At 40.3% G+C, this 27,208-nt stretch overlaps 1 protein-coding gene and 1 long non-coding RNA gene across 4 annotated transcripts in view; both read right to left on the bottom strand.

The window, feature by feature from the left end:
* Positions 1-15,314, bottom strand: part of RBM20 (RNA binding motif protein 20) — a 104,445-nt gene extending 89,131 nt beyond the window's left edge. For all 3 annotated transcript variants that reach the window (XM_030276385.4, XM_030276388.4, XM_030276387.4), the window contains exon 1: positions 13,080-15,314. In XM_030276385.4, coding sequence (XP_030132245.4) covers positions 13,080-13,741 — 662 coding nt within the window. In that variant the 5' untranslated portion in view covers positions 13,742-15,314. The remainder of the gene's footprint in view (positions 1-13,079) is intronic.
* Positions 9,029-13,065, bottom strand: LOC140684459 (uncharacterized). The gene is made up of 2 exons (XR_012056740.1): positions 9,827-13,065; positions 9,029-9,279 (listed from the first exon to the last, which is right to left on the bottom strand). It is a non-coding gene; the product is annotated as an uncharacterized lncRNA (long non-coding RNA).
* Positions 15,315-27,208: the final 11,894 nt, after the last annotated feature.

Below are 27,208 nucleotides of genomic sequence, written 5' to 3'. Positions count from 1 at the left end.
TAAAGAAGCAAAAGTGTGTCTACAGAAAAGATTAATATAATTATAGCTCAGCAATTTGAGAAGAGAATATTTTGAATAAGTAGGTAATTAAGTTAAGAGAGGCCTAAAGAAAGATTTCACACTCACATTCATATGCTGAAGCAGTTTAAAAATAGAGAGCAAGAACTGCCTGACTTCATGTTTTAATTTTAGCTGGGTGATGAGCTGGTCCCAAAGACAGAAAGGGACAGCAGGATTTTTTCTCAGCAAAGTGCCCTTCGTATTTTTATGTGAAGGAAATGCAGTATGTTCTATTAATATCCTGTTGTGGCCGTACATAAGCCTAGGCACCCTTTCAACCAGGAAAAAGTTCTGGTTTGCTTCTTCAAATCACTTTACTTTCAAAGACAAACACAGAAGCTAGAGAACGTCCCTACTGCTCTGGCCACTTCACAGGTAAATAACATCCACGCAGGAGTAGACACTTTGTTTTCCCATCAGTCACCTACTGCAATTACCAAATCTGTAGTTTTCTATCATGAGGAGAGAAAAGCAAATGACTGAGTTTATACCTTAACTTCGTTCTCATTTTAATTAAGAGTTGGGAAAAAAAATGCCAACACCAACCAGAAAGGTGGGTGGGTGCAGGAGGGAAGAAATGTTGTCCTACGTAATGCTGGCATAATGCCCAGGCTCTCCCAAAGAATCTGGGAGAATCTTCCCAAATAAAGGAAGATTCTTCCTCTGGGTATGGCTCCTTCACACATTTTACCTTCCTGACACTTCTCTGATTAACCTAATCCAAGCAAAAGCTCCTCCTTTTGGGTCCCTGCCCATCCAGCAGTGTTTCAGGCTGGCAAATTTTGACAGCAGGGCAGGACTGAAATTCTTCTTGTTCAATAGTATCACATTGAACACTTTTATGTCCTTCAGGGAATTGTGGAAATGAAGGCTAACCAGCTTGTAGGTTATTTTTCTGACATACTCTTCCCAAATTGTCATCTATGCAAATGAAGGTCAGATTATCCCCCAAATTCTCAGGTGTCACAAAAGCACATTTTAAACTAAGTCTAATTCTATTGATAGATAACAATGGTTAGAACCTAGGCTGGAGTCTGAGTTAATCCTGCAGTGAAAACAAGCTTGCTAGAGTCTCTCATTCTCTTCCACAGTTACATTCCCTTGCTTGTATTTTAGAGCAACAATCAGAAAGATTCCCCCCTCTTATACTTGACATTTATTTATAGATTCATCTGAGGGTCCACCAGTAAAATTTCACATGCATTAATACTGGTCATTGATTCACTCCAGCTCCTTCTGTGAACAAGCATTTGCAAGCTTTATTTGCCAGGGAAGTGAAATGCAAGTCAGGTGAAATTTGCATTAACAACCTATGATCCACACTTCCTAGGTGAGGATGCCCTGCCATTATGATCTTTAATGCATTGCCTTAGTGAACTGTGTTCCCAAAAGCACAGAAGGACCATGCTATCCCTTTTAGTGATCTGCTTCCCATCCATTCAGCTCTTGAGGAAATAAAGCAGAGCACAACACTTATGCAGATGAGCCTAGGAAGATGTGTGTCATTTGTTTACACCCATATAACCGATATCTTTTGGTTTTGATCTTAACACAGTTTTGCATTTTTAATTACCACAATGTGTTTTTTCCCCACAATCCTACCTAACCCAATCCCAATTTATGTTAGAAGTTCCATACAGTTCTGAAAACTTTTTTCCATTATGCTGTTCAGATGAAGGTCACTGTGTTTTCTCCCAGCAGAAGCATGCTCTGCATTTCATTTGTACACATGAAATGAGCTCATTTACTCTTATCACTCCTAGCATTTCTAGTTTAAGTGTCAGATACCAAAACAGGCCCAGGCATCAAGAGCACTCTATCCCCACCATTGGAATGACAACTTCCACTTGACTTCTTGCATCAAATGAAGTTAAAGCACTTGAAACTAAAGACTGAAGAGATGATCAAGTCCTTTTGTTTTACTGCAGACCCCTCTATTTTAGAGATGCTCCCTTGCAAGAAAGTTGTCGACTGATATTTTTACTTTCTCCTGCTTAAGTTCAACACAAAGTTTGTAGGAAGAGATCATCACTCACTGCATCACTATTTATAGTTACTTACTCTATCATTATCCTAACAAGACCTTAATCAACAAAACTTCTGAACCTCCTAAATTAAAATTGTAACATGAAGGCATTTTCGTTTGAAAGAGATTTTAATATAAATGAGATTTCTGCTTTTCTTGCTCTAAATAAATTAAAAAAAAAAAAAAGAAAAAAGAAAATTCAAAGACCAATTCTTCTTCATTTCCCTTCCTAAATCATTCAGATAATGATTCTCTTCCACCCTCCTGTGTAAACAAATCCCTCATGGATTCCAGGCATGAGTGGTTGGTTTTCTGTGGCAGAAGACAAAGACATTCAATTTATTTTTCTATCTTCTGAAAAAGAAAAAATACCCTTTGAAAGAGTTCACCATCCAGACACATCTTCCTTCTACACAGCCCTCCTCAGCAAGGTAATACACCAGACTCCGTCAAGAGGCGAGTACATTTTTGGAAAGCAGCTCCGATTTCAGAAGGAAACATAGAAAATATTTATTGCTTGCTCAAACAAGCAGTCAAGTCTGAGTTGGCTTCAGAGCCTTCCCAGCAGGATCTAAATGCAGGGGAACAACGATAGGAACCTCTGGCTTTATTAGGCTGCCTGGCAGCACTATAGAAGAAGCATTCTCCAGGACCTACTGAAGATGCAATGCAGTCCCTACAGCACTGGCTTTCCTGCATGCGAGGGGGACGTGTTCTCCAAGCCAGCTTCCCAAGTGATCCAGCAATACTCCCACCATCAACGCCTGCTGCCCCCGCCGCTGCCACCCATGCAGTTCTGTTCTTAGAGCAGTGCTGACTCCTAAAAGCTGGCCACTCTGCCAGCTTCACCACAGATAAATAAGTACAATTACCTCAGGGAACTTAAATAAAGAGCTGCCTCTCTGTCTCACACAGTTATATACAACTCTGTCACGTTCATGCTTGAAGATGCATTTTTTTCCTGATCCCTTGATGGTTTTGTTATTTCTTAAGAACAGGGGGTGGAGGTGGAGGGCTAAAAATTATATACTTAAGTCTCCTCAAATTACTAAAATGTCTAACCCCAGATCTGGGGTCCATTTGTCATAAGTCACACTCTTGGTCAGTCTCTGTTTTGTCCACCAGGAGCCAACCAGCAAGCTCTCCTCCCACGCTGTGCTATTTGTGCAAACTGCTAGCTTGGAGAAAAAAAGTAAATACAGAGCTGGTTTACTTCTAGGGAGGTCCCCCTGGCATCCAGCTAAGAGGTGAGAAAACTAAATATAACAAACTTAAAACTACAATTATTGTAGGGGAGTTTGCCAGAGCCGCTCCGAAGCTCCTAATGGTCTGTTGGGGATTTATGGATCAGCTGTGAAAATTTACTCACAGCTAAAACTTGCCAATCAAGTCCTTGGCTTTGAACACTGCTCCCAACTTCTACATAATACAGTTTGAAATTACAGAAATGTCAAAGCAAAACAGTAGGTTTTGATGCTTCAGAGAAGGGTACGAGAAAAATCTATCCCACTAAACAGACCAATAAGACAAGCATGCAGAGGCTCCCTTCTGAGTGTTTGTATCTTTGTATAAAAGGGTCTTATATTTTTACAGAGCAGAAGGAGATTACAAGTGCTACCAAAATACATAGTAAGAGACAGTATGTTGTACAGAAAAGACTACAAACTGCTGTCTTGCAATTTAAGAGCAGAATCTCTCCATAAAATTTGCCAGCGATCCAGAAAATAACATTATTTGCTGATATTTTAAGTTCTTGACATATGGATGGGGATATAAAATTTATAACAGCTTCTCTGAAATTTTATCTGCTATTTTCATATTATTCCATTTTAAAAGGGCAGCAAAAATAACAAACAAAAAATCCTGAGAACTTACACAGAAAGTAAAGCAAGTAGCAAGCTTAGATGAGAGCTATAGGACCATGCTTTATTTCTCCCAAAGGCTCAGCACAAATGAGAAGACAGCAGTGATGGCCCCCTGTAATGGTAGCGCTGTGCAGAGGAGCTGAAGGGCTCTTTGTAGACCCCTCTCCACCTCCAACTCTGCAAATCCCTGCAGCTGGTGAGGCTTCAACACTCCAGAGTACTGGTTTGAAAACATGTCAGACCTCTTCTAATATGCTATTAAGGACCACAAAGGAGCATGGATCCGTACTCCTCCCTGCACAAATACATTCTCTTTTAAAAGGGAAGTTTAACTTTAAGTTACTTACTTTGGCTTCTACTACATTAGGTCTCTTCTGTCAGCAATTACACCAAAAAACAAACACTAAAGAGTCATGAAGCCTAGCAAATTTAGATGATAGGATCTGATCCTTTAAAGCCTTATACACATAAATAATCCTCATGTGTATGAATAAGGCTTTAGAAGATCACAGCATATACACTATATCCAAAGAGGAATTTAAGTCCTATTTACCACTGACAAGCAAACTCTTGGCCACCTAACATTATTTATGCCATTTATAACATTGTTATGCTATAAATTATGTTCTGTATTTATAATATAAAGACATATTGCTTTATTCTGCACAGATATACTTTAACCATCTACACAAAACGATGAAGTCACTTCTAGCCCTTGCAAATTTCTATTTAACTCTTTTTTTTTTTTTTTTTTTTTTTTGGAAGGAAATTCAATCTTTTAGTAATCTGCAATGCACAAAACCTGGGTTGAACAGTAATGACCCTAAGCTTTACAGAAGTCTGATCTACCAAAGATACATGACATGTGATTAATTTAAATTTTATTGTCAAATTTGGAGTACTTAATTAGCTCTTTTTTACTCATCAGAAGCTGAGAAAGAGGAGGTATGTTCAAGTGCAGAAAATGAGTTGTCTTGGATTCAAGTACCACAGAACATTGATTATTTTATTACAACACTTTACCTATGAACCTGTTTGTCCATGCCACACACAGAGGTGCCTACATAACCACCTCTGTTACTTTTCTTCTGAAGTTCTTTCAGGTTCTTACAAACATGTCCACCTCTAGATTCAACAATGACACTCTGCTAAGTGTAATGCATGGCAGAGTAATCTGAGGCAAATCTCCTGGTTCTTCTCAGAGAAGAGTCAATAAAAGATGCCAACAAAAGGGTCAGCCCTGTCTGCACCATGAGAAGGTGTTGCTACAGAACACAACAGTGACCTTGAATGAAGCAGTAAATAAAGAAAAGAGGCCAATGTTTGGTTGTGAGTTGGCAGGATGGTGGAAAACTGTAGGTGACCTTAAAAGAATGTGCCATGAGAGGGACACAAAATGGATGGTGCAGAGTGCATGGATAACAAGGGTGTGAATGTTAAGACGTGTTAATGGAAGACTTTGAAAGATAAGAGGAGCCTAGGGCTGAAAAAAATCTCATCCTAGTTCGCTAACATTTCTCTCTATGGTTTCAGGAGATGACAGTCATCTTTTCTCCAAATGCCATCCTTAGTCCGATTTATGAATAATCTCAGACAGAATTTTATGTGGAGGAGCCAAGGAAACCTCTGACAATCACCGGAATAGCATCCAAACTGCAAACCATGCAAATACCAATAGCTGTGCCCAGCTCTGCAGGGACTGGAGCAACCTTCTCTGTACCAGAAGTTAATCCACTTTCACTCTACTTCCAAGAAGAACAGAAAGAAGGGTGTGAAAGACATCATTAAAATATTTTCTTAAAAATGAGGCCAAAAATAGAACAGTAGAAGTTGGTCAGTGTAAGGATCTGCATGTGTCATCAACCTAATAAAACTACTTAGCGCATCTTCCCTTAGAGGGAAAGCATGTTAATCAGCAGACAGAGAAGTAAGATTTGTTCCTGCAGGAACAGACAGTATTTGTTAATTCAGTAAAGGCAATGTCAGCCACCAAGCCACTTGCTGAAGAGGTACTTAAAGCCTGTTTCCTAAGACAAATACTAAAATATAATTAAAAATGCACTGCAACTCCTGCACATTTCCAAAATGGCCCTAACTCACAGACACCATCAATTCACACATGTCTGCACATACAGGAAAAAAGTAAAGCCATGACACACAAAACTGTAGCTTTTTACACTACCAAATTCAAGACACTTGACATTGCTTGAATTCTAAAACTCTGCATCCTAATCTACAGAAAATCATAAGTTCATGCCAAGTTGAGGAAAGTTCAGACTAGATAACACCAGCTGCTTTTGTTAAAAGCTGCTAAGTCAGAGAAGGAACCAGGTGATCAGGAAGTTGTCAGGGAGCTTGCTCATAAACTGCCCAAAATGTCATTTTCTCTGTTCATCCTGGCCAGCAGGAGACATTACTCAAGGAACACAAGTTAAAGACCTCCTTATCCTGTCCCAGCCTTTTCTTCAGAAGAAGCAATCCAGAAGTGAATCTCTCTCCAAGGAGTGACTGTCATTAAGATTTCACATAACACAGGTTTTAGTGTTAAAACCATGCAGGAGATAGACTGCTCCTCACAGCCATCAGAGCTACAGATTCCTGTCACAGTCAGGCAGTGCTCATGGCATCTTTGGAGCACTCTGCAGAGGCTGGTGAGACAGCTGCACATCTTTAAACAACAGAAATGGCAAAGAACAAATCTGAAATGCATCATTCATGCAACAGCCACGAAGAACAACTCCACCCTGGTCCTGCTCAGCTCATCTTCCACCAGAGACATGGAGGAAACTAACAACAAATGCATCCTCCTTGTGGTTCCTTAGATGCACAAGATAACTGTACCACAAGCTGCATAATCAACATCAGTCAAACTCCCATTTCACAAGTTTGCATACACACACCCAGAAATGCAGTTAGCCTGATACCAAGTAACTGCTTGTGCACTCATACCTACTGATCCTTAACGAAAACAAGCCTTTGCCCCCTTCCTGCAACAGAATACCCGATGCTTTTATTCCACTTTTCTTCTAAATAGGCAAGAGGCATTTGTAAAACGGGCTAGGTTTGAGCTGTCAGAACAGGACAGATATTAAACGTTTCTAAAGCCCAAAGGGAGACGTTTTCTGGTTTCCCCCTCTGTGTCAAGTGACAGCTCCACTGTGTTGGGTCATTAGCGTGACAAAGGGAAAGCAGCTGGACATAGAGAGGGGCAGAGGCTAACAGAGCGATTACATCCTTAAATCAACTATAAAATGTTACAACGGATGAAGAGGAGGAAAAAAGGGAGGAGTGTATTCAGGGGAATAAAGTCAGTTTGATAAAGTGTCTAGCTGCAAATCATATGAAATTAATTCATTTAAATAAAAGAAAAATCAAGACAACTTACTCTTCTGAGAAACAGATTCTATTTGCTAAGTATTTTAAAGTGATTGACATTATTATTTCATGAAAATAACCCATTTTTCCATCCTAAATAAATTTCTACAGTCTCTGTGAAGTAAAAATGTATCTTTGAAGATCTAGTTCCTCCCATTTTGATAGCCCCCAGAAAGTATCAGAATTGGTTACTGAGGTTTCCCTCCAAATGAGATCAGGAAGATTTCAGCACCACAGCATTAGCAGTAGTTCAGCAGGTCACACACAACTCTTACTGTTAGGTGCACACAGGTCTGAAAGGACAAGTCGTGAATTAAGAGGAAAACTAAAGGAACATATTTGCCAGCCTTCCCATTGATGGGAACAGTATATTAAATTTCCAATAAAAAGCAACATCCAGGGAACTGTGTTTTACTAAAGAGGACTCCATTCCTGTGTGTTGTATTCCAAAACTCACTTAGTGTATTTCTTCTTATAAATCACGCATTATTTAAATTTTCACTAAAGTTGGCATCACTGCTATTATGTCTCTCTCCACTAAAATGTGACATTTCTGGGCAACTAGGAATAGATTGATAACTGATAGTAAAAGTCAGATTAAATGGAAATGTTTGCATGCAATACATTCCTTCTAAATTCTTTTGTTCTGACCCCTTTCTGCTTTCGTACCTCTGTGATCTCTCTTCAATCTTTTTATTTTGCCTTTCTGCCAGTAAGCTGTTGGGTTTTAAATCAGAGATTAAAGAAAAAAAAATCAAGCAAACAGAACAAACCCAAGTTCCAAACTCCACGCTTTCAGTCATTTTTGTTTAAAGATAACCTCTGTATGATTAAATAATCTTAAACCTTTGGGTCACAGCTGATAAAAAGGAGGGGTCATTGTTTTCCATCAAAAAAAGAAAGTAAACTTAAAAAGAAATAAATAAAAATTTCAATTACATGACTTGAATATAATTGTAATTGCTGATGCTGATTTTGGAAAACAACTAAACTTAAAAGTGAAGCATCCTCCGTTTGGCCCTGTCTGCCCCCTCCATTCATACACACATTTGGTACACACATTTGGCATTTTAAAATCTGATTCTAATCTTGGGTGAGGTGCAAGAAGAGTCTCAGTAACTATACAGCAAGAAGCCAGACAATTCCAGAAAAACTGCATTTTCCCCCACTGTCTGTTTCATAATATACAGAGACAATAAATGGGAAACACAAGGAGGAGCTTAACAATGTTGGTTTGCTTCCCACATTCCCTGGCAAGTCCCACACCATGCTGCTTTTACAGATCCTGTCCCTTGTTTTGGTAAAGCTGCTCAGCTAAGACAACTACAGCCCTGTCTGTATTGTTTTCATCTCTACTCGGGGCTGTTAGATTGGTTTCAACACAAACTCTGAGTTTTCAGAGCCCTATCAGGTAGAGAAGAAACAGAGATTTTGGATATGTACTTTAAAAGGCAAATAAGTATGGAAAGCCTGTATCAGTAACAGTAAGAAGAGAAACAGTAAAACCAGTGTTTCTCCTTGTTAAGTAACAGCTTAGCCTTTGCCATATATGCCAAACTATTTGCCATGACTAATGTATATAATGGGAGTACATTTCATATTTTATCTCTCCTGAGAGACTTTGAGTAGGGGAGGGAAAAAAATAAAAAAAAAGGAGAAGGAAAAAGAAAATCGCACATTACACAAAACAAACAGACAATGATGCTAATAAAAAACCCCCATGTTTAATATAATGGGTTAGATTTTAAAAAAAAATAAATAAACTGGAGATAATTTTTCCCAACAAGTTTTCTCCTTGCTGCTATAGGGAAATAAAGGGCTCAAAGCACTCAGCACCCAGATGCTTCCTCCTCTCTGCCCCCAGAACTGGCACAAACTGATGACAACTTGGGCGCAGATGTTGGAAATTCCATCTTCCTTCCAGAAAAGCTCAAAATCTCCAGGGCACAACCCCTTAGGAAAGAAAAAAAATTAATTTTGCCTTTCCCCCAATTGTTTTAAGGTGCCTTTTATTCAATTTGTAAACCAAATATATATTCCTGTATCAACACAGGGAGTTAAAAACTGCTCAATTTCTACTGGACAGATATGACCCATGACAAATCTATAGAACCAAAAGCATACAAAGAGTTAGATTTCAATACAGTGAGGTCTCCTATAATCACAGAGTTTACTTGTGACAAATGTTTTCAGCAAGAACTCTCATAGAAAGCACTCTTCATGCAATATCTCTATAGTTAACCCACAGCCAACACTCAATCCCTTCTCTCAGTTATTTCCAGCTAGTCGCTCTGTCAGACTGCAATGAATCACACACCTGGAATTATTAATAGGAGTCTCCACTCTCTCATGCTGATTAGCCACTCCAGCCAATCTAACAGCAGGTAATAAAAGTCGTCAGACACTAACCGGTCACCTAAAACTTACATTTTGCAATGCAACTGCAAATTATAAACAAAACTTTCAAACCATATAAATTTTCTCATAAGAGCAGACTTACCGAGAGAGGGGGAAAAACCCCAAGCCAACAAACAGTTCCAAACACACATTGGTCTTTGCAGAGATATCCAATACGTGTTTCACTTGCTGACACTACAGACCCTACCCTGCATTTCCATTCCTTCCACACAACTGCAGCAGAAACTGGTTATGAACACTGGCCAACACCATTACAACCATTCTTCTCAGTCTTCTGCTTTACTTCATACAGAAGGGTATGTTTTTGTAAGTCATCCTCTGAAGAATGTAAATTCAGATTTCCATTTCCCAGCAATTTCTCATTCTCAGCTCTACAGCTTGAGGGCTTTAACTGCAATAAGGCTTGTAGTTTTGGAAAATAAGAAGTATTTTCCCATCAAACATCACAACAACCTGCATAGATAGAATGCTTTAACTTTGTAAATCTTATCATTGGACCTTTACTATCAACTCAACTGACGTAGTCACTCAGGGAAAAAGTACAGACATGTAGAGAGCATATTTCAATTATATTGTATTGTAGTTGGATACTAGCAGCAGAGAATTTCAAACTAGAGGTTCAGTAGTAGTTTTATATTAAAATTACATTATAAATGTTAAAGCAGAGGGACATTTAAAGAATATAGTACATGCTACCTGTGTTGCATGAGTTCAGCCAGTGTAGCTGCTAAGACATTTCAGATCTCCGGTTTCACTAAATTTTAATTCCTGTTCAAAGCTCGGCAGTCACAATGAAGCTTTATCAGCTGCCCATGTAGGAAGCCATTTTTTAAAATTACATTGCTCTTCACCTAACATCTGTAAACCTTCCTAACAAAACTACTGAAGGAGAAGAAAGAAGGAATCCAGAGAGCTTTCAAAGTTTAAATGGGATAATGAAAAATGTATATTTGATATGATATTATAATGAAAGACTTCAAACAGGGAGGTGTTTTCTTAAACACCACAGAATATTCTGATCTACTTGACTCTGAATTACCATTCTGCAACTGCACATTTGTTTACTGCAGCTCAGAAAGCAAAAAGATGGCAACTGTTGAAAAAAGTCAAGAAAAACAAAATGCTCAAAAACAAGATCAGTCTTTTCTTTCCTGTAATGAAACTATGACTTCATTTTGTAGAATAATCACTGCTTTCCTTTCCATTGTATTTTACCCATTGTAATACCTGTTCTATCGTGTCAGAAATAAATTTGGAAGAGCAATTCTGGATATTCCCTAACATCTCCCTTTCAATTATTCACTGTATATTCAGTTTAGTTTATAAAATACCAAGTTATATCAGAAAAACAAAGTACATACAATTTGCCTGCATTTCCAATTCAGTGCATTTATTAATTGTCAGGTAAACAGGCACACACCAAATTACACCACATGGTTACAAAACTATAAGATCAAGTTGCAGGACCTTAGATGGAGATGTTTGGTGTTTGCCACCCTACGTCACATTAATATGACAAAGAACACTCAGAACACAGCATCTCTCTCAAATCTTTCCATTAAAGGGAGGGTCAAAAGGAAACAATTTCAAGTTCTTCTACCTATAATCTGCTAGGAAGCATGACTAGCAAGAATGTGATGCCCTCATACGTAGCACATACCACGTCAGAAATACAATTGTGAAGTATTCTCAACAGACCTATCTGACTTGCAATACGCATCCACACGGTAAATGGGAGAAAATAAGGGTAATCTTTAGAGACTGTAGTTTAAAATTTAAGACTGATTTTGAGTAAGTGTAAATTACTGTGGTTACACACATACCACAGCAACAGCCCAGTGAACTTAGGAAGAGATAATTAGTGCTTCAGTTTCAGTGCAAATCTCCAAGTCTGCATTTCCAATCAGAAATAAAAATGTAGGTAACGAGAACCTTGAACGTTTTCATGACTTAAGTTACAAACCATGATTTAAAAGCAAACAGACTAAAAGAAAATCAAGCATCAAATTTATGGACCACATTCTGCAGAAAGTTTGAAAGTCCAGTTATTTACATATTTATAAAAGCTGATGTGATTCCCAACTCAAAATAACGTTCATACTTTAAATTTGTGGTAACATCAAAACATATATTGCACTTAGGTATTTCTGTACATGTGTGTATTTTGCAAATGTGAGAGAATTGAAAGCATTTCCTCCATTAGTTACCATTGTTGGGTTTTGTTAAGAAAGTGCTAATGGAGATGCCTAAGGCAGCGCCTTTGCTGAAGGAGTTGTCGCAGGAAAGCAGCTCAAGCCCAGCGCCAAGGCCGTGGCAGCTCCTCAGTGCTTTGTCATACTCGCGCTTTGCTTGAGGGCCGCACACAGGCTCAGTCCACTTGGCGGTCTGGGACATGATATCGAAAGCGGTTCTCAACCTTCACCGGCGCAGCACCCAGTATCCTGCTCGTCAACTCAAGCAGAATATCTTAAAGTAATAGAAGGCAATTCTAATAGCTCCACAGCCAGATATTTGTTAGCAGATTAAAAACCCTTACCTCTTCTAATACGTTATGGCTTGGAGGAAAATCAGATACAGAGCACTTAACAACCTTGAATCAGCACAGATCATCAGTTTAGGCCTTACTTATGCTTCACCTATTAACTATAGAGCATTCGGTTTGTCTTCAAGCTTCTCATTTAGCCAGATAAGTATCACTGGCACCACTGCATCTGTGTAGCAGAAGTGCTTTTTCCCCTCTTTCTGAGTGGAAAACGAAACAGCAAAATTCTAGTCACATCACTGCACTCATTAATAAGACTTCCAAGCCCGCACAGGTTACTTTTCCCTTGACAGTTTTGCAGAGATGCGATCGCTTCTGGCACCCCACGAGCCCCTCGCTCCAGGCCTGCCGGAGGGGACCGCAGCAGCGGCACGGCGGCCGGGCAGGCGGCACACACCGCCGCGGGGCAAGCGACGGAAACTTCCCCGGCCCAGCTCCCGGGCGCGGAAGACGCGGTGCCAGGGCGAACCCTCTAGAAACCGACACGAGCGGCTTTTCTGAGGGCAGCAAACTTCTGAGGGCAGCGAGGCCACTGCCGGTCTTTAGGGGAGTCCATGTCCCTAACAGCGGGGACGGGCCCGCCGCCACCCGCCCGGCGAAGCGAGGCTCAGCCCCGTGGGGCACCGCTCCGCCACGGCCAGGGCCAGGGCCGGTGCCGGGCCGACCCTCCGCCCGCCCGGCTGTCAGTCTGGGCGCGGGGGGAGGGAAGGGGGGCACCGCCACCGGGGAGGGAGAACGACCCGCGCCTGCCCGCCCGCCCTCCCGGCGCAGCGGAACGCGGGGCGGCTCTTACTTGTGGAGGAGCTGGGGCAGGCTGGGCGGCGGCGGCGGCATCCCTCGGCTGGGGGCCCCGCTGCGGGCATCGCTCTCCGGCGGGTCAGCGCCGCGGGGAGCCGGGGCCTGGCTCATGGCAGCGGCGGGGACCATACGGGGCGGCCCCTGCGGCGGGAGGCGCGGGTGGCCGCGCAGCCCTCGGCCGCGGCGGCGGGAGGGAGGGTGGCAGAGAGAAGAGAGGGAGGGGGCAGAGGACCGGCCCTGGAGACAACCGCGCTCCCCCCCCCCCCCCCCCGCCGGGCTGGCGACGAAGGGACAGGCAACCCCCTGCGACTGAGCCCGCCCTGCCGGAGGGCTGCGGCCACCGGCGGGGGCGGCCGGTGCTGCGCGGAGCCCCAGAGGCGCTGGCGGGGCCGGAGGGAGGGGCGGGCGGAGCCCCCGGCCCGGCCCCACCTGGGCGCCGGGCCCGTTCCCTCCCTCCTCCGCCGGCACCTGCCCGACGGGAGGGACCCACGCCCCGCGACAGCCCGGCGGCTCTGCCCTGTGTCCTAGCCCGGGCAGGGTGGCTCGGGCGCACCTGGCCCTGCCCGGGATGGTCCCGGGGACCGCGCTTGGCAAAGTACGGGCTGTACAGCAAGGAGTGAGCAATACCTTCACACTTCGGCTATAATTTACAATCATCAAACGCCAAGGGCAAGGGGAAAAGCGTGTGTACTGTTCTAATCCCTCGTTGGTAGCACCTCTGAAGAAATGTTATCAGTCATTTTTCAGACATAGGCTCTGTCGGCTGATATAAAACGGGAGACGAGTGTACCCCAACCAATTAATAAACCTTCTCAAGTAACAAGTAATTTCTACAGCTGGGCCCAACCACGCCTGGGCTTTTAGTAAAGGATGTCGATCCTAGGCTTCCTGCTTCCAAACAGGTACGTTTAGGGTGATCAAGACCTACTCAGGAAAGCTTTACCTGCTGCTGTAATAACACAGGACTAAGGAGTGGAATTGCTGCCTGATGATACAATGTGACAAAAAAAGTTTAACCTGCACACATTTTGGTAAGAAATTTCAGATGACCGATGGAGCAGAAATTGCACTCTTGCATTAAACAAGTAACACTGAGAATATTTCTTCTAGCTCTTCCTCCCTTTGTAACGTGCTGTTTGTTAGAGAGGGACAAGTCAAAGACCATTTCAGTACTTGCTCCTGCACTACCTCTGATTGCCACGCACCCTCCCCCCAGCATGCACACACACCCCCATACCCCGAGGAAAGCAGAAACATCCTGGCTTCTTTGAAAAATTAATCCTAATTCAGGGGAAAGACAAATTTTGAATGGGTCAGGTTCTACTCTCCTGCACCTGGCACAGTCATTTACAAATATGTAGCCTTCTAAATGGGAGCAAAATGCCACCTCCGGTGACTGGAAAATTTTAAGTTAGTTGCATTAATCACGTACTTTACACTTTGCAGATGGAGAGCACCAACCAGGTGCAGGGAAGTGGAAAATTGGGCCAGATTTCAGTTGCACAGTTACTTAATGGTAGTGTAACACTAAATGCACCTTCTAAAAATGAATAGCCATCAGTACTTATTTAGACACATTGACTTTTGCTATATTCTGAGAAATAAAAAAAAACGGAGCTTCACATCCTTTCCCACAAGGAAAACAAAATTTGCAAATTATGTGTTTTCTGGTTCAGTGAGGGCAAAAGGGTGGTCAGCATCTTGTAGCTACAAGATGCCTGATATTCCAACAAAGGTAAGTTAAGGTCTCACAGACAGGTGAGGCAACTCATGGGAAAAAAAAGTTTAACATGTGGGACCATCTCTGCCCAAAGTTTAAAGCAAATCCAGGTGTCCACTGATCATCCACAGTGACTTTGTGTGAATTTCCTGAGTAACAGTGAAAGCCCTTGAAACCAAGCAACAGCCAACTGCTGCCTGTAATTATTTGAGGAAGTGAAAGATGGTGACTCATGGCTCAGAGGGCAACAGGAGCACAGCTATGACACTAATGCACGGCCCTGGATTAGGAGGTGGATAGTCACAAGAACGTGTTACTTCGCACAGATGTATTACATCACTTGTAATAATGGATCAAGTGTGTTTTACTAGGCACTACTATTTCTGCACTTAATACATCCACTGTACAAACCAGCATTCAGTCTCAGCATGGGGTCCTAAAACTTTGCAAAGATTTTCTCCATTTATTTTAACAGTTCTCATCCCTATGTCTGCTTCTTGTCAAGGGTTTTATTTTTGTTTTGTTTTGTGGTTTTGTTTTTTTTTTTTTTGTCTTGGTTTTATTTTCCCTCTTTTTCCGTCATATCCCAGTATTTGGCTTGGCATGATCTGGTGTGACAAAAGCACTCACTCCTCACCACCAGCTGGTCCCTGCTTTACCACAAGGCAGTAGCAAAGGCTCACTAAAAGGCTGTCCTACAGGGAAATAAGCGGGTGGGTGTGAGCAGGCACAGACTGACCAACATTCATGGACTCAATATTCAATTCAAGAAATCAATATAAGCAGTTTTCTGGCCAACCCTTACAGTATTTCTGGAGCACTGCCATAAGAGAGAAACAACAGTGGCTGGTCCAAAAAACACACTTCTAGGGTTTGGGTTTGGCAGTAGAACTGAACAAGTGCTAACAACTATACAAGTTCTTGTTCTCTTATATGGAACATAGTTATGCACATAGAAAAATCAGAGCTGTAGGATTTTTCCCCTTGGCTAGAGACATATTCCGTGTTTGTGTAACTGTCAGCTAATAGAGATTTTGTTTAAAATAGTGGCAAAACACTAACTTTCCTGTTGCTGACTTTGTATGTATTAAATAGCTATGATTTTAGATTAAAACTGTTGATTTTTTTAAAGTATCTGTGCCATGGGTATTAATGAGACCTTATTCAAAAAACACTCCTGGCTAATAATTTAAGCTGAGATTAATCTGCTTACTGCATCTCCCAATACAAATATATAATCCCCACCTCTTACAATGTCTTTTTGGAGTTTCCAGTTGTAGCAGTCTGCATGCTAAAACTGAAATCCTGATCTAACTGCTGTTCTAACTTGCATGAGGGTAAATCAGAAGCAGCTCTCTGGTGTAAATGAACTCACATCCGGAATATTCCATTTTTAGAACCAGATCAAGAAAGGCACAGGCAGAACCTGGAGAAAAAGAAAGGGATCATAAAGTAGGACAGTGATGGAGGCAGACACACACAGATACCGTGTCCCCAAATAGTTCAGCATCAAATAACAAAAACAGCAATGATTTCATTGTTTTAAGAGCTTATTTAACTGTAGAGTTACACATTAGCAAGGAAACACATCTAAGAATGAAAGATGTCAATCTGCCTATTAGTCTGCCTAAGGTCTTTCATTGGTTTGTGCCCAAATCTGTTATTCTGTGACCTGAAATTTAATCCTTGGAGAATTAATTGCCTTAATTTTAATCTTCTGAAAATTAATATATAATCAACTCTTCATTATCAGGGAAAACAAGCACCTGGAAAAAAATGAAAGATGGAAAACCTAGATAATGTGAGTACCTCAGGGCCAGGACTGCTCACTTAAACTGCAATGAGCAGCACCAGTGTAGGTACAACTGCATGTCTAACATGGTTTATTCCTGAAGTGGGTAAGGGACCCAGACTCAACAGAGAATAAACTCTGGTTTTTACTGTTACCACTCTGCACAGGTACTTCAATTCATATTTATAAAGTATGATCTAGATAGTGTTGTGACAGTTCTGCAGCAGCAATAGTCATTAAAATACAAACATGATTTCATGTAGAATGAGATGTCATCTCTGAAATAGGACTGAAGTAACACAAGTATCCAGTTGCAGGAATAAAAGACTTCATCTAGGAAGAATGGCTACATCGTACTCCTTAACACACTGTGGAGAGAGGTAGAAAAGCACTCTCTCACCCAACTTCCAAAACTAATGAAGAAAAATTCAGGTTATAAAATATGAGAAACACTTCAGTCAGTTTATGGTTATCAGTGTATCAGGTTTTCTCAGGTTACTCTAAACCCTGTTTCTGGAGCTTGCTGTACATGTTTTCTTCTTTACTCGGATCATTGTTTGGATAGAGAAGCTGAAGACTGAAGCAGAAATTTTCAGTGCCTGGTTATGTGAAATTCACCTTCTGGGTAAGTCTCTATTTACTTCTGTTAGCTTCTCCTGAAAAATATTTCAGTCAGCACCACTTTTGACTTTTTTCTTTTCAGTGTTTTTCTTTTCACTGGATGTGAATGGCAACAGGTGGCCACAACTGGTAGGTTCTTTTGCAGTTACTCCGGCTTTGTATTTTCCTGCACCTGTGTGGGCTCTGCTGCTCATGACTACATGTCATTGAAATGGTGGTGTTCAGAAATACTCAGGCTACATTTATAAAGGACCCGGTAAAATTTAGCTCAAGCCTGCAAGTTGCTTTTTAAGCATACAAACAAAATTTTCTTTTAATGTTTTTGAAAGCAGAAGGTTTCCTAATAGTTTGAAAGGAAAATACAGGGGAGATTTAGTCCTTTAGAATTAGATGGTTATAGAGCAGATGTTTTTATAGAAAAACAGAATCACCTGAAGAATTTGACTAAGCACATTAGGTTAGAAGCAAAATAATCAACCCATGAGTAACCAGAAAATGATGCTTACGAATGATTCACCAAGAGATACAGCCTGGTTCCAGACTTCTGAAAGGTGAAAAAGAAAACTCAAGAGCTGGACTGACTGCTGCAGATCATGTGCTTTCAAGAGTCAAGCAGATCAAGATGCTAAAGAATAACCTTTGGAGATAAGCTATCAAACACTCAATCATGGATAGCTGAGACTCAAATACACTGGGACAGCCAGATAATGAAAGGCAAACATTGCAGAATTTTAAGCCTGACGCAGAACAATGTGGAATCAACTAATGATGTCTTTTTGCAGGTACTGTGAGAAGCTGTGTATTCCCTCAGCACCTCAAGCCAGTGACAACATAATTCTCAATTCACATATTATAAGTTTAGAAAATATTGGAATGTGCAACTGATCATACCTAGGAAGTATACAGACTGTTTGATCCCAAAATACTGGCTTATGTCATTAATGGTTTGTATCATGCTCTTTTCTAGCTGCAGAAATGGCAAATGTTTGCCATTTTAACTGTATTAAAGAACAGCAGAATGTAATTAAAGAAAACATAATGGCAACAGTAAATATGAATGTTAAACTACTCTGAGGAAAAAGAGGGCTTTTAAAAAAATCCTTGATGTTACTCTCATCTCTTCAGATAACTGAAATATGCATGTTAATAACCTGACTTATCTTTCTGTGCCTTCACTATTACACATTTCCATTCATATCATGGTGTAACTGGTCTGCTTCCAGTCATCCTCACTTCTGGTTCTCATCCTTCATGGCCCCATAAGCACAACAGAATTAACAATAACTGCTTATTTATTTGTTTACCCCACTCCTTTCTAATGTATGCATGGGGAGTTTTTCCTCTCATTGCCAAAGCGGTAGGTAATGACAATCACATTTTCACTATTAATAAAAATATCCATAATTAATATATTTAGTACAGATTTTACTTCAGTAATTTTTAATTTTAAAGATACTATATTAGAAGTAGTATCCAGACCTTAAAAAGCTTAGTTTGTCAAGCCTTTAAATACTAATTCTTATGTGTATGCAAGTTCTAAGGGTAGAAGTTGGAGGTAAAGTCTAAACTTAATTGTTTCTTCATCCATGGTAAAACACTGATTTTTGCATTACTGCTGAGTACCATTTGATAATGGTAAATATTACTGACACACAAAGACAAACTGGGTATAAATAAGATTACAAAGTAGAGTCTTTTAATATTTTATATGAAGACAAGTGATTTATGGAAGTCTGCTTAAGTAGAATAGCACCAAAGACTGGACAATTTATGCCCCTATAAATTATGTTTGGTTATAGTGGTCTGTTCTATGGCAAACAGATCCATTCCTGGGACCTCTCACTTGTGGAAGATGTTCTGCAGGACTGAGTTTTTGACAGGCCACTTGTGCGAGCCCCGCCTGCTGGCATGGGCTGCCGAGGTGCCCTGGCTCTGGGAGGCTGTGGAGCTCACGCAGAGCCAAGGCCAGAGCTGCACTGCCAGAGCTGCACTGCCTCCTGACGGAGCGAGGCACGGCTCCTTCCCCTTGTCCGCTGACAAATTGCACAGCTGTGGTGTTACATGTCAGCACTTGCAGCGCGGATCTCCGGAGACAAACCAGGAATGTTCTGCATGCCAGACAGTGGCGCTGAGCCATTACATTGAGACAACCTTCTTGAGGGAACTGTGGGCCCTGAGTGAACAAGAGTGGGGAATCCACTGACATTCTGACCTGCAACCATGTAACCATAGGCAGTGTAGAGCAGCGAGGCCAGATCTACAGATCAAAGAAGGCTTGCAAAAGCATGCCAAATCCATGTAGCATTTGCTGTGTAGATACTACAGTGATTTCAAACAACTCTCATGGCATTTAGATAAGGTAGGTAGACTATGTGTTGCTGAAGTCTGAGATATGCTTTCATCAACATTCATGGTGAGCCTGAAGTTATTTGATGATGTTTATCATCATCTGGAATACTTCCAGTGGAAAACATGATCTTACTGATCTGGAATCTAACTCAGCTCCTGCAATCTATATATTCGGGGTAACAGTCAACAGAGAAATGCACATTGACATTTAATGCAGAGAAGCAAAGGACTCTGAAGTCACCTGAAATGCTCTGCTCACCTGTTGAGGTCATCTTCTAAAATTAGCCTTTTAGTTTAGAACCTACAGTTCTTTTTTGTTTCACTGAACTACCACAGCTGCTAACCTTTCACATGCTTCGTCCCCTTAGAAAATCTACAAGGACTTTTAAAGTCGTTTCCCTATTAGGAAACTGAAGAATATGCAATACATAGGATTGTAGCATAAATTTTGTAAATAATTATCATAGGGACTGAAAAATGAAATGGCAGTATTGAAAGAAATTATTGAAGGGAAAAAACCCCAAAATGTTATTATAACCATGGAGGAAAACACATAACTGTTACTACTGTGATGTCAAATTAGTTTATTGAAATGTGCCATCTCGGATAGGGAAATACTAAGAATAATAAATGTTTTGACTTGAGCTCTGGAGGGCTTCTCCTTTGTTACTTCTCACTTTAGTACTGAATTTACCTCTTTCTTTATCAGCAGCTTGTGAGGAAGGGCATAGAAAACAAACAGCAAAGATAAATATTGTGGTAAAAAGAAACATAAATTAAAGAGCAATAACTTGTGCTCACAGGTAACACAGCACAAGCTCCACCATCACAGAAAATAATCTTAAAAGAGAACTAGTAGCATACTGCAGATGAGGCTACAAGAAGATGAATGCATAGCTTCTTGGAAACCAGTCACAGCTGGTATAAGTAGTCTGCTGTCAAACTAGAAAGGCGTATAATTTGGAAATCTGGAAAGGCTAATTCCTTTTCCTATATTGTTATTCAACAGTCTGGGTAACGGAACAGATCACACATCTGAAATGTGCATGTGAGGTAAAGTGCTATAGGCAAATTGGAGCTGAGAAAGAGTCTTCAGAACAATTTGGAGAGATCAGAGAAACTGTGAAGAACACAGGATTCAGCTGAGGAAGGACAGGTGTTAAGTCCTGTACTTAGGAAAGGAAAATATTGTCTGGGAAAGTACAGGATGGGGAATGACTAGACAGAAAACAGTTGTTCTGAACAAGACTTGTGGGTATTACAGAGGATCACAGCTGAACATGAGTCAACAATATCATGCAAGGAAGGCATCCATCAACGTAAGTTATATAAATAGGAGTTTTGTCTGATGTAATTCCCTTAATTTTTTTGGTGGTTATAAGGCCTCAGTAAGAACACTGCACCACTCTGGTAGTGCTACTTTCACTAGGAAATGGATTAAAAAATTCAGAAGAAAGGATAGGACTAACCAAAAGCCCACAAAAGAAGAGTCATCAAAAAAAGGATGATGGAAAGAGCATTGTTCAGTCTAGAAGTGAAAAGACTAAAAGCAGGAAATAATATTTAAAGAGAATGGAATAAATTGGTTTTGATCCCCAAGGTGAAGGAGATAGAGGAAAGCAGACTTGAATCACAGCAAGAGAAGTTCAGATTAAATCTGCTAATCACAAATGAGAGAGTATGCCAATTTTTGAAACACCTGATGTAGCAGCTTGAAAAATAGGTTGCATAAATGGTCTGTCAGGAATGAGTTAAACATGATCCAACTTTGGGGCAAGAGGAAGGATTAGTTATGCCTGGGTGCCCCATTATCCATGATTATTGAAGCAAGCAAACTCTGGAATGGCAATGAAAAATCCATTGGAAAGCAAGAAGTGCAAAAGTTAATATAACTTATGTAGTTTGCAAGTCCAGCAAGTCTTCATAGTCCCTACACATCCATGGTTCAGGTGGCTTGAAGACAGTAAACAATTCACATTAATAAAAGGCACGACCATGCATCTAAAGAGGGTCTTGAAAGTGATACAGTCACAGTAGGGAAGAAGAAAAGGCGGTTTTCTTAGGGACAGAGACGGAAGCAGAGATCACACAAACATTTTGAATGTTTGCATTTGTCCTAGTGAAATGGAAGTCATACAGCATCTCTAAGGAATGAATGCATCACTTTCCCAGACACAGAAGCCATTGCAAACACAGGCCCTAAACAGAAAATAATGTTTCACACGTGGAGTGACCCTTAAATTCAGCTCCATCCAGGAAACCCTGAACCAGAACCTAAGGAAATCTTAGTTTAACTGATGCTTGTTTAAATCCAAGTTATTAAATATTTTGGCCAGCTAATAGGCAGTTCAAGTAAGAGTCCTGAAGAAGACATGTCTCTACATACAAAATATAAAATTAATATGATCATATCAGGATAGTTTGCACTTAAAGAATCCTGTCTGAAAACGCAGATGCTTTAATCCATTCATAAATGTAGGCCCTTTTCCCTCCACTGTTAAAAAAAGATGTATGATGAGACTGTGGCTAGCAATCCCAGGGTGAAAGCAGTGGCAAAGCCTCACCCATCAGTCACAGTCCACAAAGCTTTTACTTGGACTGCCCTTGGCTGTGATAGCACGTCATTACCAATCTTCCAAACCCTGCACACATACAATCTGGAATGCAAGGACTACCATGCAGTCTGCAAACAGACCAAAGCAAAGCCATTTGATTACTTTATGCTCGGGATGCAAGAAAAAAACAAAAACAGCCTTCAGCCAGGAAAAGGCTAAAAGCCTAAAGTCTACCTAAAATCTCACATTAAATTAATTCTGATTTCTGAAAATGCTCATTTCTGGATACAGTGGTGGCAGTGATCTCCTTGAACCAAAAAACACATAATCCATCTTAGGCACTGAAAGCTCTCTTACCTTTCACAGTTCACAGAGAAATATATTTGGTTGTAGTTACAATATATAGACTACTCAATTTTTTTTTTCTTAAACAGAGCACTTTCAGGACAAAAATCTATAAAAAAGAAAAAGAAGCTTTTAAAATAATATCTTTCCTCTTCCTTTTTTTCCCTTTTCACTTGGTTTTTCAGAGAGAACTTACATGTCACATAGTTTTTTTCCAGTAAGCTGATCAATTGTCAAAAAATATGCAGCCTCAGACAAACTTTATCAGTCAACTCAAGCTGAACTCAGCCTAGGAGAAAGGTAATACTCCTGAATGAATTACATAATTTCTCTTAACTTTTCTCACAAGCACAGTTGTGTCCTCTCAGATTCATATTGAAACCTCTCAGTTCCAAGACACTAAAACTGTAAGCAGAGGCACAGACATTAAAAGTGAGGTCATATGCTTGAAAGAAGCAAGAAAACATCTCAGAACCCCTGTGGTTTTAAAAAAAAAATCCCATTGATAAAGCAGAAGGCAGGTAAGACAGAATCCAAAGGAAAAGATACATAAACCTGAATAGTTCCAGTTCAAAAAAAATCTAAGTAATTGAAAATAAATTCTTCGTAAAGAGAAATATTAGGAAAGTTCAAATTCCTCTGACTTTTCAGAGGATGAGGTTGAACTGTATGTTCCCATCTCTCCAAAGTTACCTTAATTTCCAGTCTTCTGAGTTTCTGGGACTGGTCTCTTCCTTTTGTATGGAAGCTACTTTAGCTAATATAAATACATAAAAGGCAAAGCAGCAGGAATTAAATTCAAAGGCAAGCTACCTCTCCCTAAGTCTGACTCTGGTGAAGGTTTCACAAGATCAGTGATTATTTTTCTTTCTCTTTTTTTTTTTTTTTTTTTTTGGAGTAAACACGTAAACATAAAACAAATTCCTTTATTTCTCAAAATATTTACAGAAAAGTTGATTTGGGTTAAGCATAAACAAAATGGAATTTGAACAATGATCAGAAGCATTATTTGGCTGAAATGTTTGCTTCCAGATGAGCTTTTTTAATATCTCCAGCTAAACTGTCTGTCCTTTCCTAGGATATGATTAGAGGGCAAAGTATTAAAAGTCCAATTCTTAAGTGAATAGCCTATACAGGGATTGAATCCACAGCCTTGGTGTTATTAACACCATGCTCTGACCATCTGAGCTGATCTCATTTCACTGCCCAGCTCCTTTTCTTGCAGAGCCTTTTTGATTGCACCAAAAACACTGCTAGAGTTTGTGAGGGGTTAGAGCAGCCAGTGAGACCCAGCCCATTGGGTCTGTAGAGTCCAGAACTCACCAGGAACCTCCATCACCTCAAGGGAATGGCCCCAGTTACATAAGTTATAGAGAGCACTGTCTTTCTCCAGGCAGTTAGAATAGATCCTCCTTCTATCCCTATAAAGGCTGGATAACAAAATATGTAAATGATACAATAAATTGCTTAACAGTAACATATTCTTCCTTTGAGGTATCTGCTTCATTATTCCAGCTCGTGGTGAGTTTATGCTAGGAAACATGAGGATTGGTGACATTTTATCAAAACTAATCTGATTACAGATGCTGTTTATAAATCCTAAATGCTTAATGCTAATATTTTAAATGTTTTAAAATCGTCTGGACAACATCCTACAACTGTAAGCACCACAGGTTAAATACAGTTCTTTTTTTTTTTTTACGTTAGCAGCTCATAACACATTTCAGAAAAGAGCCTTAGTGTGAGGCTGCACAGAGAACCTTTCACACTCTCTTCCCTTGGAGAAATCCCATTACAATATCTGGCTCCCTTTCTGGATATGGCTCTGAATGACTTGCTTTGAGCCATTCAAAAAAATTGTGGTAGACCTGGGTGTTGAAAGTAGCTCACACAAGGGCTGATCCAGAGCTTATTTAAGTCAACAGAGGTCTTTCCAATTAACTTCTGAGCAGGTTCTGAATCTCAGGGCACTGCCCTTGCTGTGGCAGCATGCTTTTTATACTGCTCATTTTATACACCTATCATATTTCTTCCAGCAATTCTTTCCAAATTAAATTGCCTTAGGGTGCAAGGGAACATTTCAGAGAGATGAGGGACTGTAAGATGTCTTATTCTCATTGAAATCAATGTGACTTGAATACCTATCTGCAATGTGTGCCATTTAAAATTTTCCAGTTAATCAAGCCAGACCTTTTTGCAATGCCTTTCCCCATTTTTATCTCTTTTCCTTTCTGTGGATCACTTTTGCAGTCTTTTTCTGATGTATAACAGGAAGATGACAGATCTTAGCATAAATGGATAATAGACATTGTTGAGTGATTGATACATGAGAAATCTATCTGGAAAAGTACAGTTACAAAGGAAAAAGACATATTAAAAATGAATTAAATTGGTTATTAGTTCAGTTAAGATGTGATCCTCCAGTTTTATCCTCTGATTCCAGTAGCACACCAAAAAAAAAAAAAAAAAAAAAATAGCTGGCCTGCTGCCATGATAAAATAGGCCTATCATTTTCCAGTGGTTTAAATATGGGTCAAAACATTCAATCAGACAATATTAATTTATTTTAGTATTCCCTGGGAAAACCCAGGGTGACTTTAACAGAGAACTCCTTCTAGCTTTTGAAAGAAATAAGAAATGGAAGGACATCCACTGTGATTTATTTTCTCTGGATGATCAGTGGAGAAATTGGATATGCATGACACATTCATTTAGTCCTCACTTCCCTTTGATGATTAGGGCTGAATTTTCATTCTGGTGTATGGGGATTTGTGTGTGTCACTCCAAACAACAAGTGTCATACATCTAAGTCCAAATGTAACTTTCTAAGAGTGAAGTTCATAGACAAGAGTCTCCAGTGTAAGTGGCCAAAATACAATATCACAATAGCATGCAAGTAATACTTATGCTCTAACATTGAAGCCTGAGCCTCACAAAGGTTTGGCTGAATTTGAAATTAAGATCCTCTCCCTAGCTTTGGTGGAAAAGCACATTGGAAATATGTGCAGGCATCAACCTAATTAAATCTATAAAAATTGATTAGCCATTTCAAAACATCTGTTACTTGGTCCTTTGCACACTATTGCAAATAACCTCAATAATGAGGTGTGACCAATTGCTTTTTAGTAGGAGCATTGCAGCCTCAGGCAAGAGGCCTAGCTGTAGCTCAAACTGATTGCAGTGAAATGCTGGGTCTGTGTAGTAAGGTGCTGGAATTTAATTTGTTTATAGCAATAATTTGTTTATTAATATAACCTTTTAACAGAACATCAGAATTAGACAGAAATGTGAGCAAGTTTTTCCAATAAAATCCTTTACCCTTTGGGATTACTTGGCCTTCACCAAACAAAAGAAATTCTATGGAACTAAGCTAATGAAATGAAGAAAAGAAAGCTATATAGTGAATTATAAATGTTTGTAATTGCTTCCTGCAAACCTAGAGGCAATCTGAAAGGCTATTGCTGTGGCATAATATTTTCCAGTTTCCATTCAGTCCCAATGTCAAGTGATACAAGCAATAAAACTCTCCCTTACCTTCCCCTGTAAGACTATTCCATACATCACATTGTGAGCAAGTTTTATTTTTGGACTGTGATGAACACCTCACAAGATCAGGCCAGTAGCAAGGCACCAAGCACGTGGTGGTGATGCATCACATGGATTCAAAAACACTGCCTTCCACCACTGCAGCACTGGCTGCACTCATTGAAATGAACACATAATTAAAAACACAGCACAACTGCATTACTGTTTAAAACTTAAAGAAATATAATCCTCACTAAATAATCACACTGCACTCAGATACTAAACATCTGGTAGATCTATTTTAAGATTAGACATGTAGCACAACTGGACAGGTCTCAGCACCAGAGGAATCAGATGCAAATGCTCACAACCACACATGCACTGTGAGAATGAGAAAGGCTGACCTTGAATGTGCCAAGCTGTACCCAGCAAAAGAGAGGTGGCAACAGTAAGCAACTCAAACTTTGAGATGCAGCAGCTGTGCAGCTGCCTCAGCTTCATTTGCAGATAACCGTCCTTGACTCAGTTCAGGAGAGGAAGCTGATACACTCAGTACCTGAAACACCTCAAATCTTCTGTGTACATGTATTTTATGTGTAAATCTGGAGAAGGGAAAAAAAAAACAGCATTAAAAATATAACTTTTTGGTATCCAAGGCTTTATGTTTAAGAAAACTGAGCAATTTTACTCGGGTGGAAAAATGCCACGGCTTTGTTTCAGCTGGGAAGCTTTAAAGAAATTGCTTGAGGGAAGTGAGAGAAGAGAGAAAGTTTTTAATAGTCATTGTCACACAGACGGAGTGAAACAGAGAAAACATTCTCTTCTGTTATTCCTCCTTTTGTAATTCCAGGCATTAGTGTTTGAAAACCCTGGCAGTGGAAGCTCCTGTGCCAGCAGGAAACCCAGACTACAGTACACTGAGGGGACTTAAGTCTGATAATCCTCACACAAAATTTCAGTGCTGGGCATTTAATATTGTAATTTCCAGTTCACACAGATAAATCTGTGCTGGAAGAATGACTTAAAATAAACCCATTCCCACGGAATGGGCTATTTCAGCTCCAATTCTGCATACTAGATTGCATAATACACTCAGGGAGGCTTTTCTCAGCACCTTCACTGAATATTCCACTACAGCGGAAACTGTAGTACTAACAACAGCCTATGCTCAATAGCAAGGGATGGGCAGACCTACAAACTGATGACAAATGCACTGC

This window comes from Taeniopygia guttata, chromosome 6, assembly GCF_048771995.1.
Source record: "Taeniopygia guttata chromosome 6, bTaeGut7.mat, whole genome shotgun sequence".
NCBI lineage: Eukaryota > Metazoa > Chordata > Aves > Passeriformes > Estrildidae > Taeniopygia > Taeniopygia guttata.
This window is presented reverse-complemented; position numbering and strand designations above follow the sequence as displayed.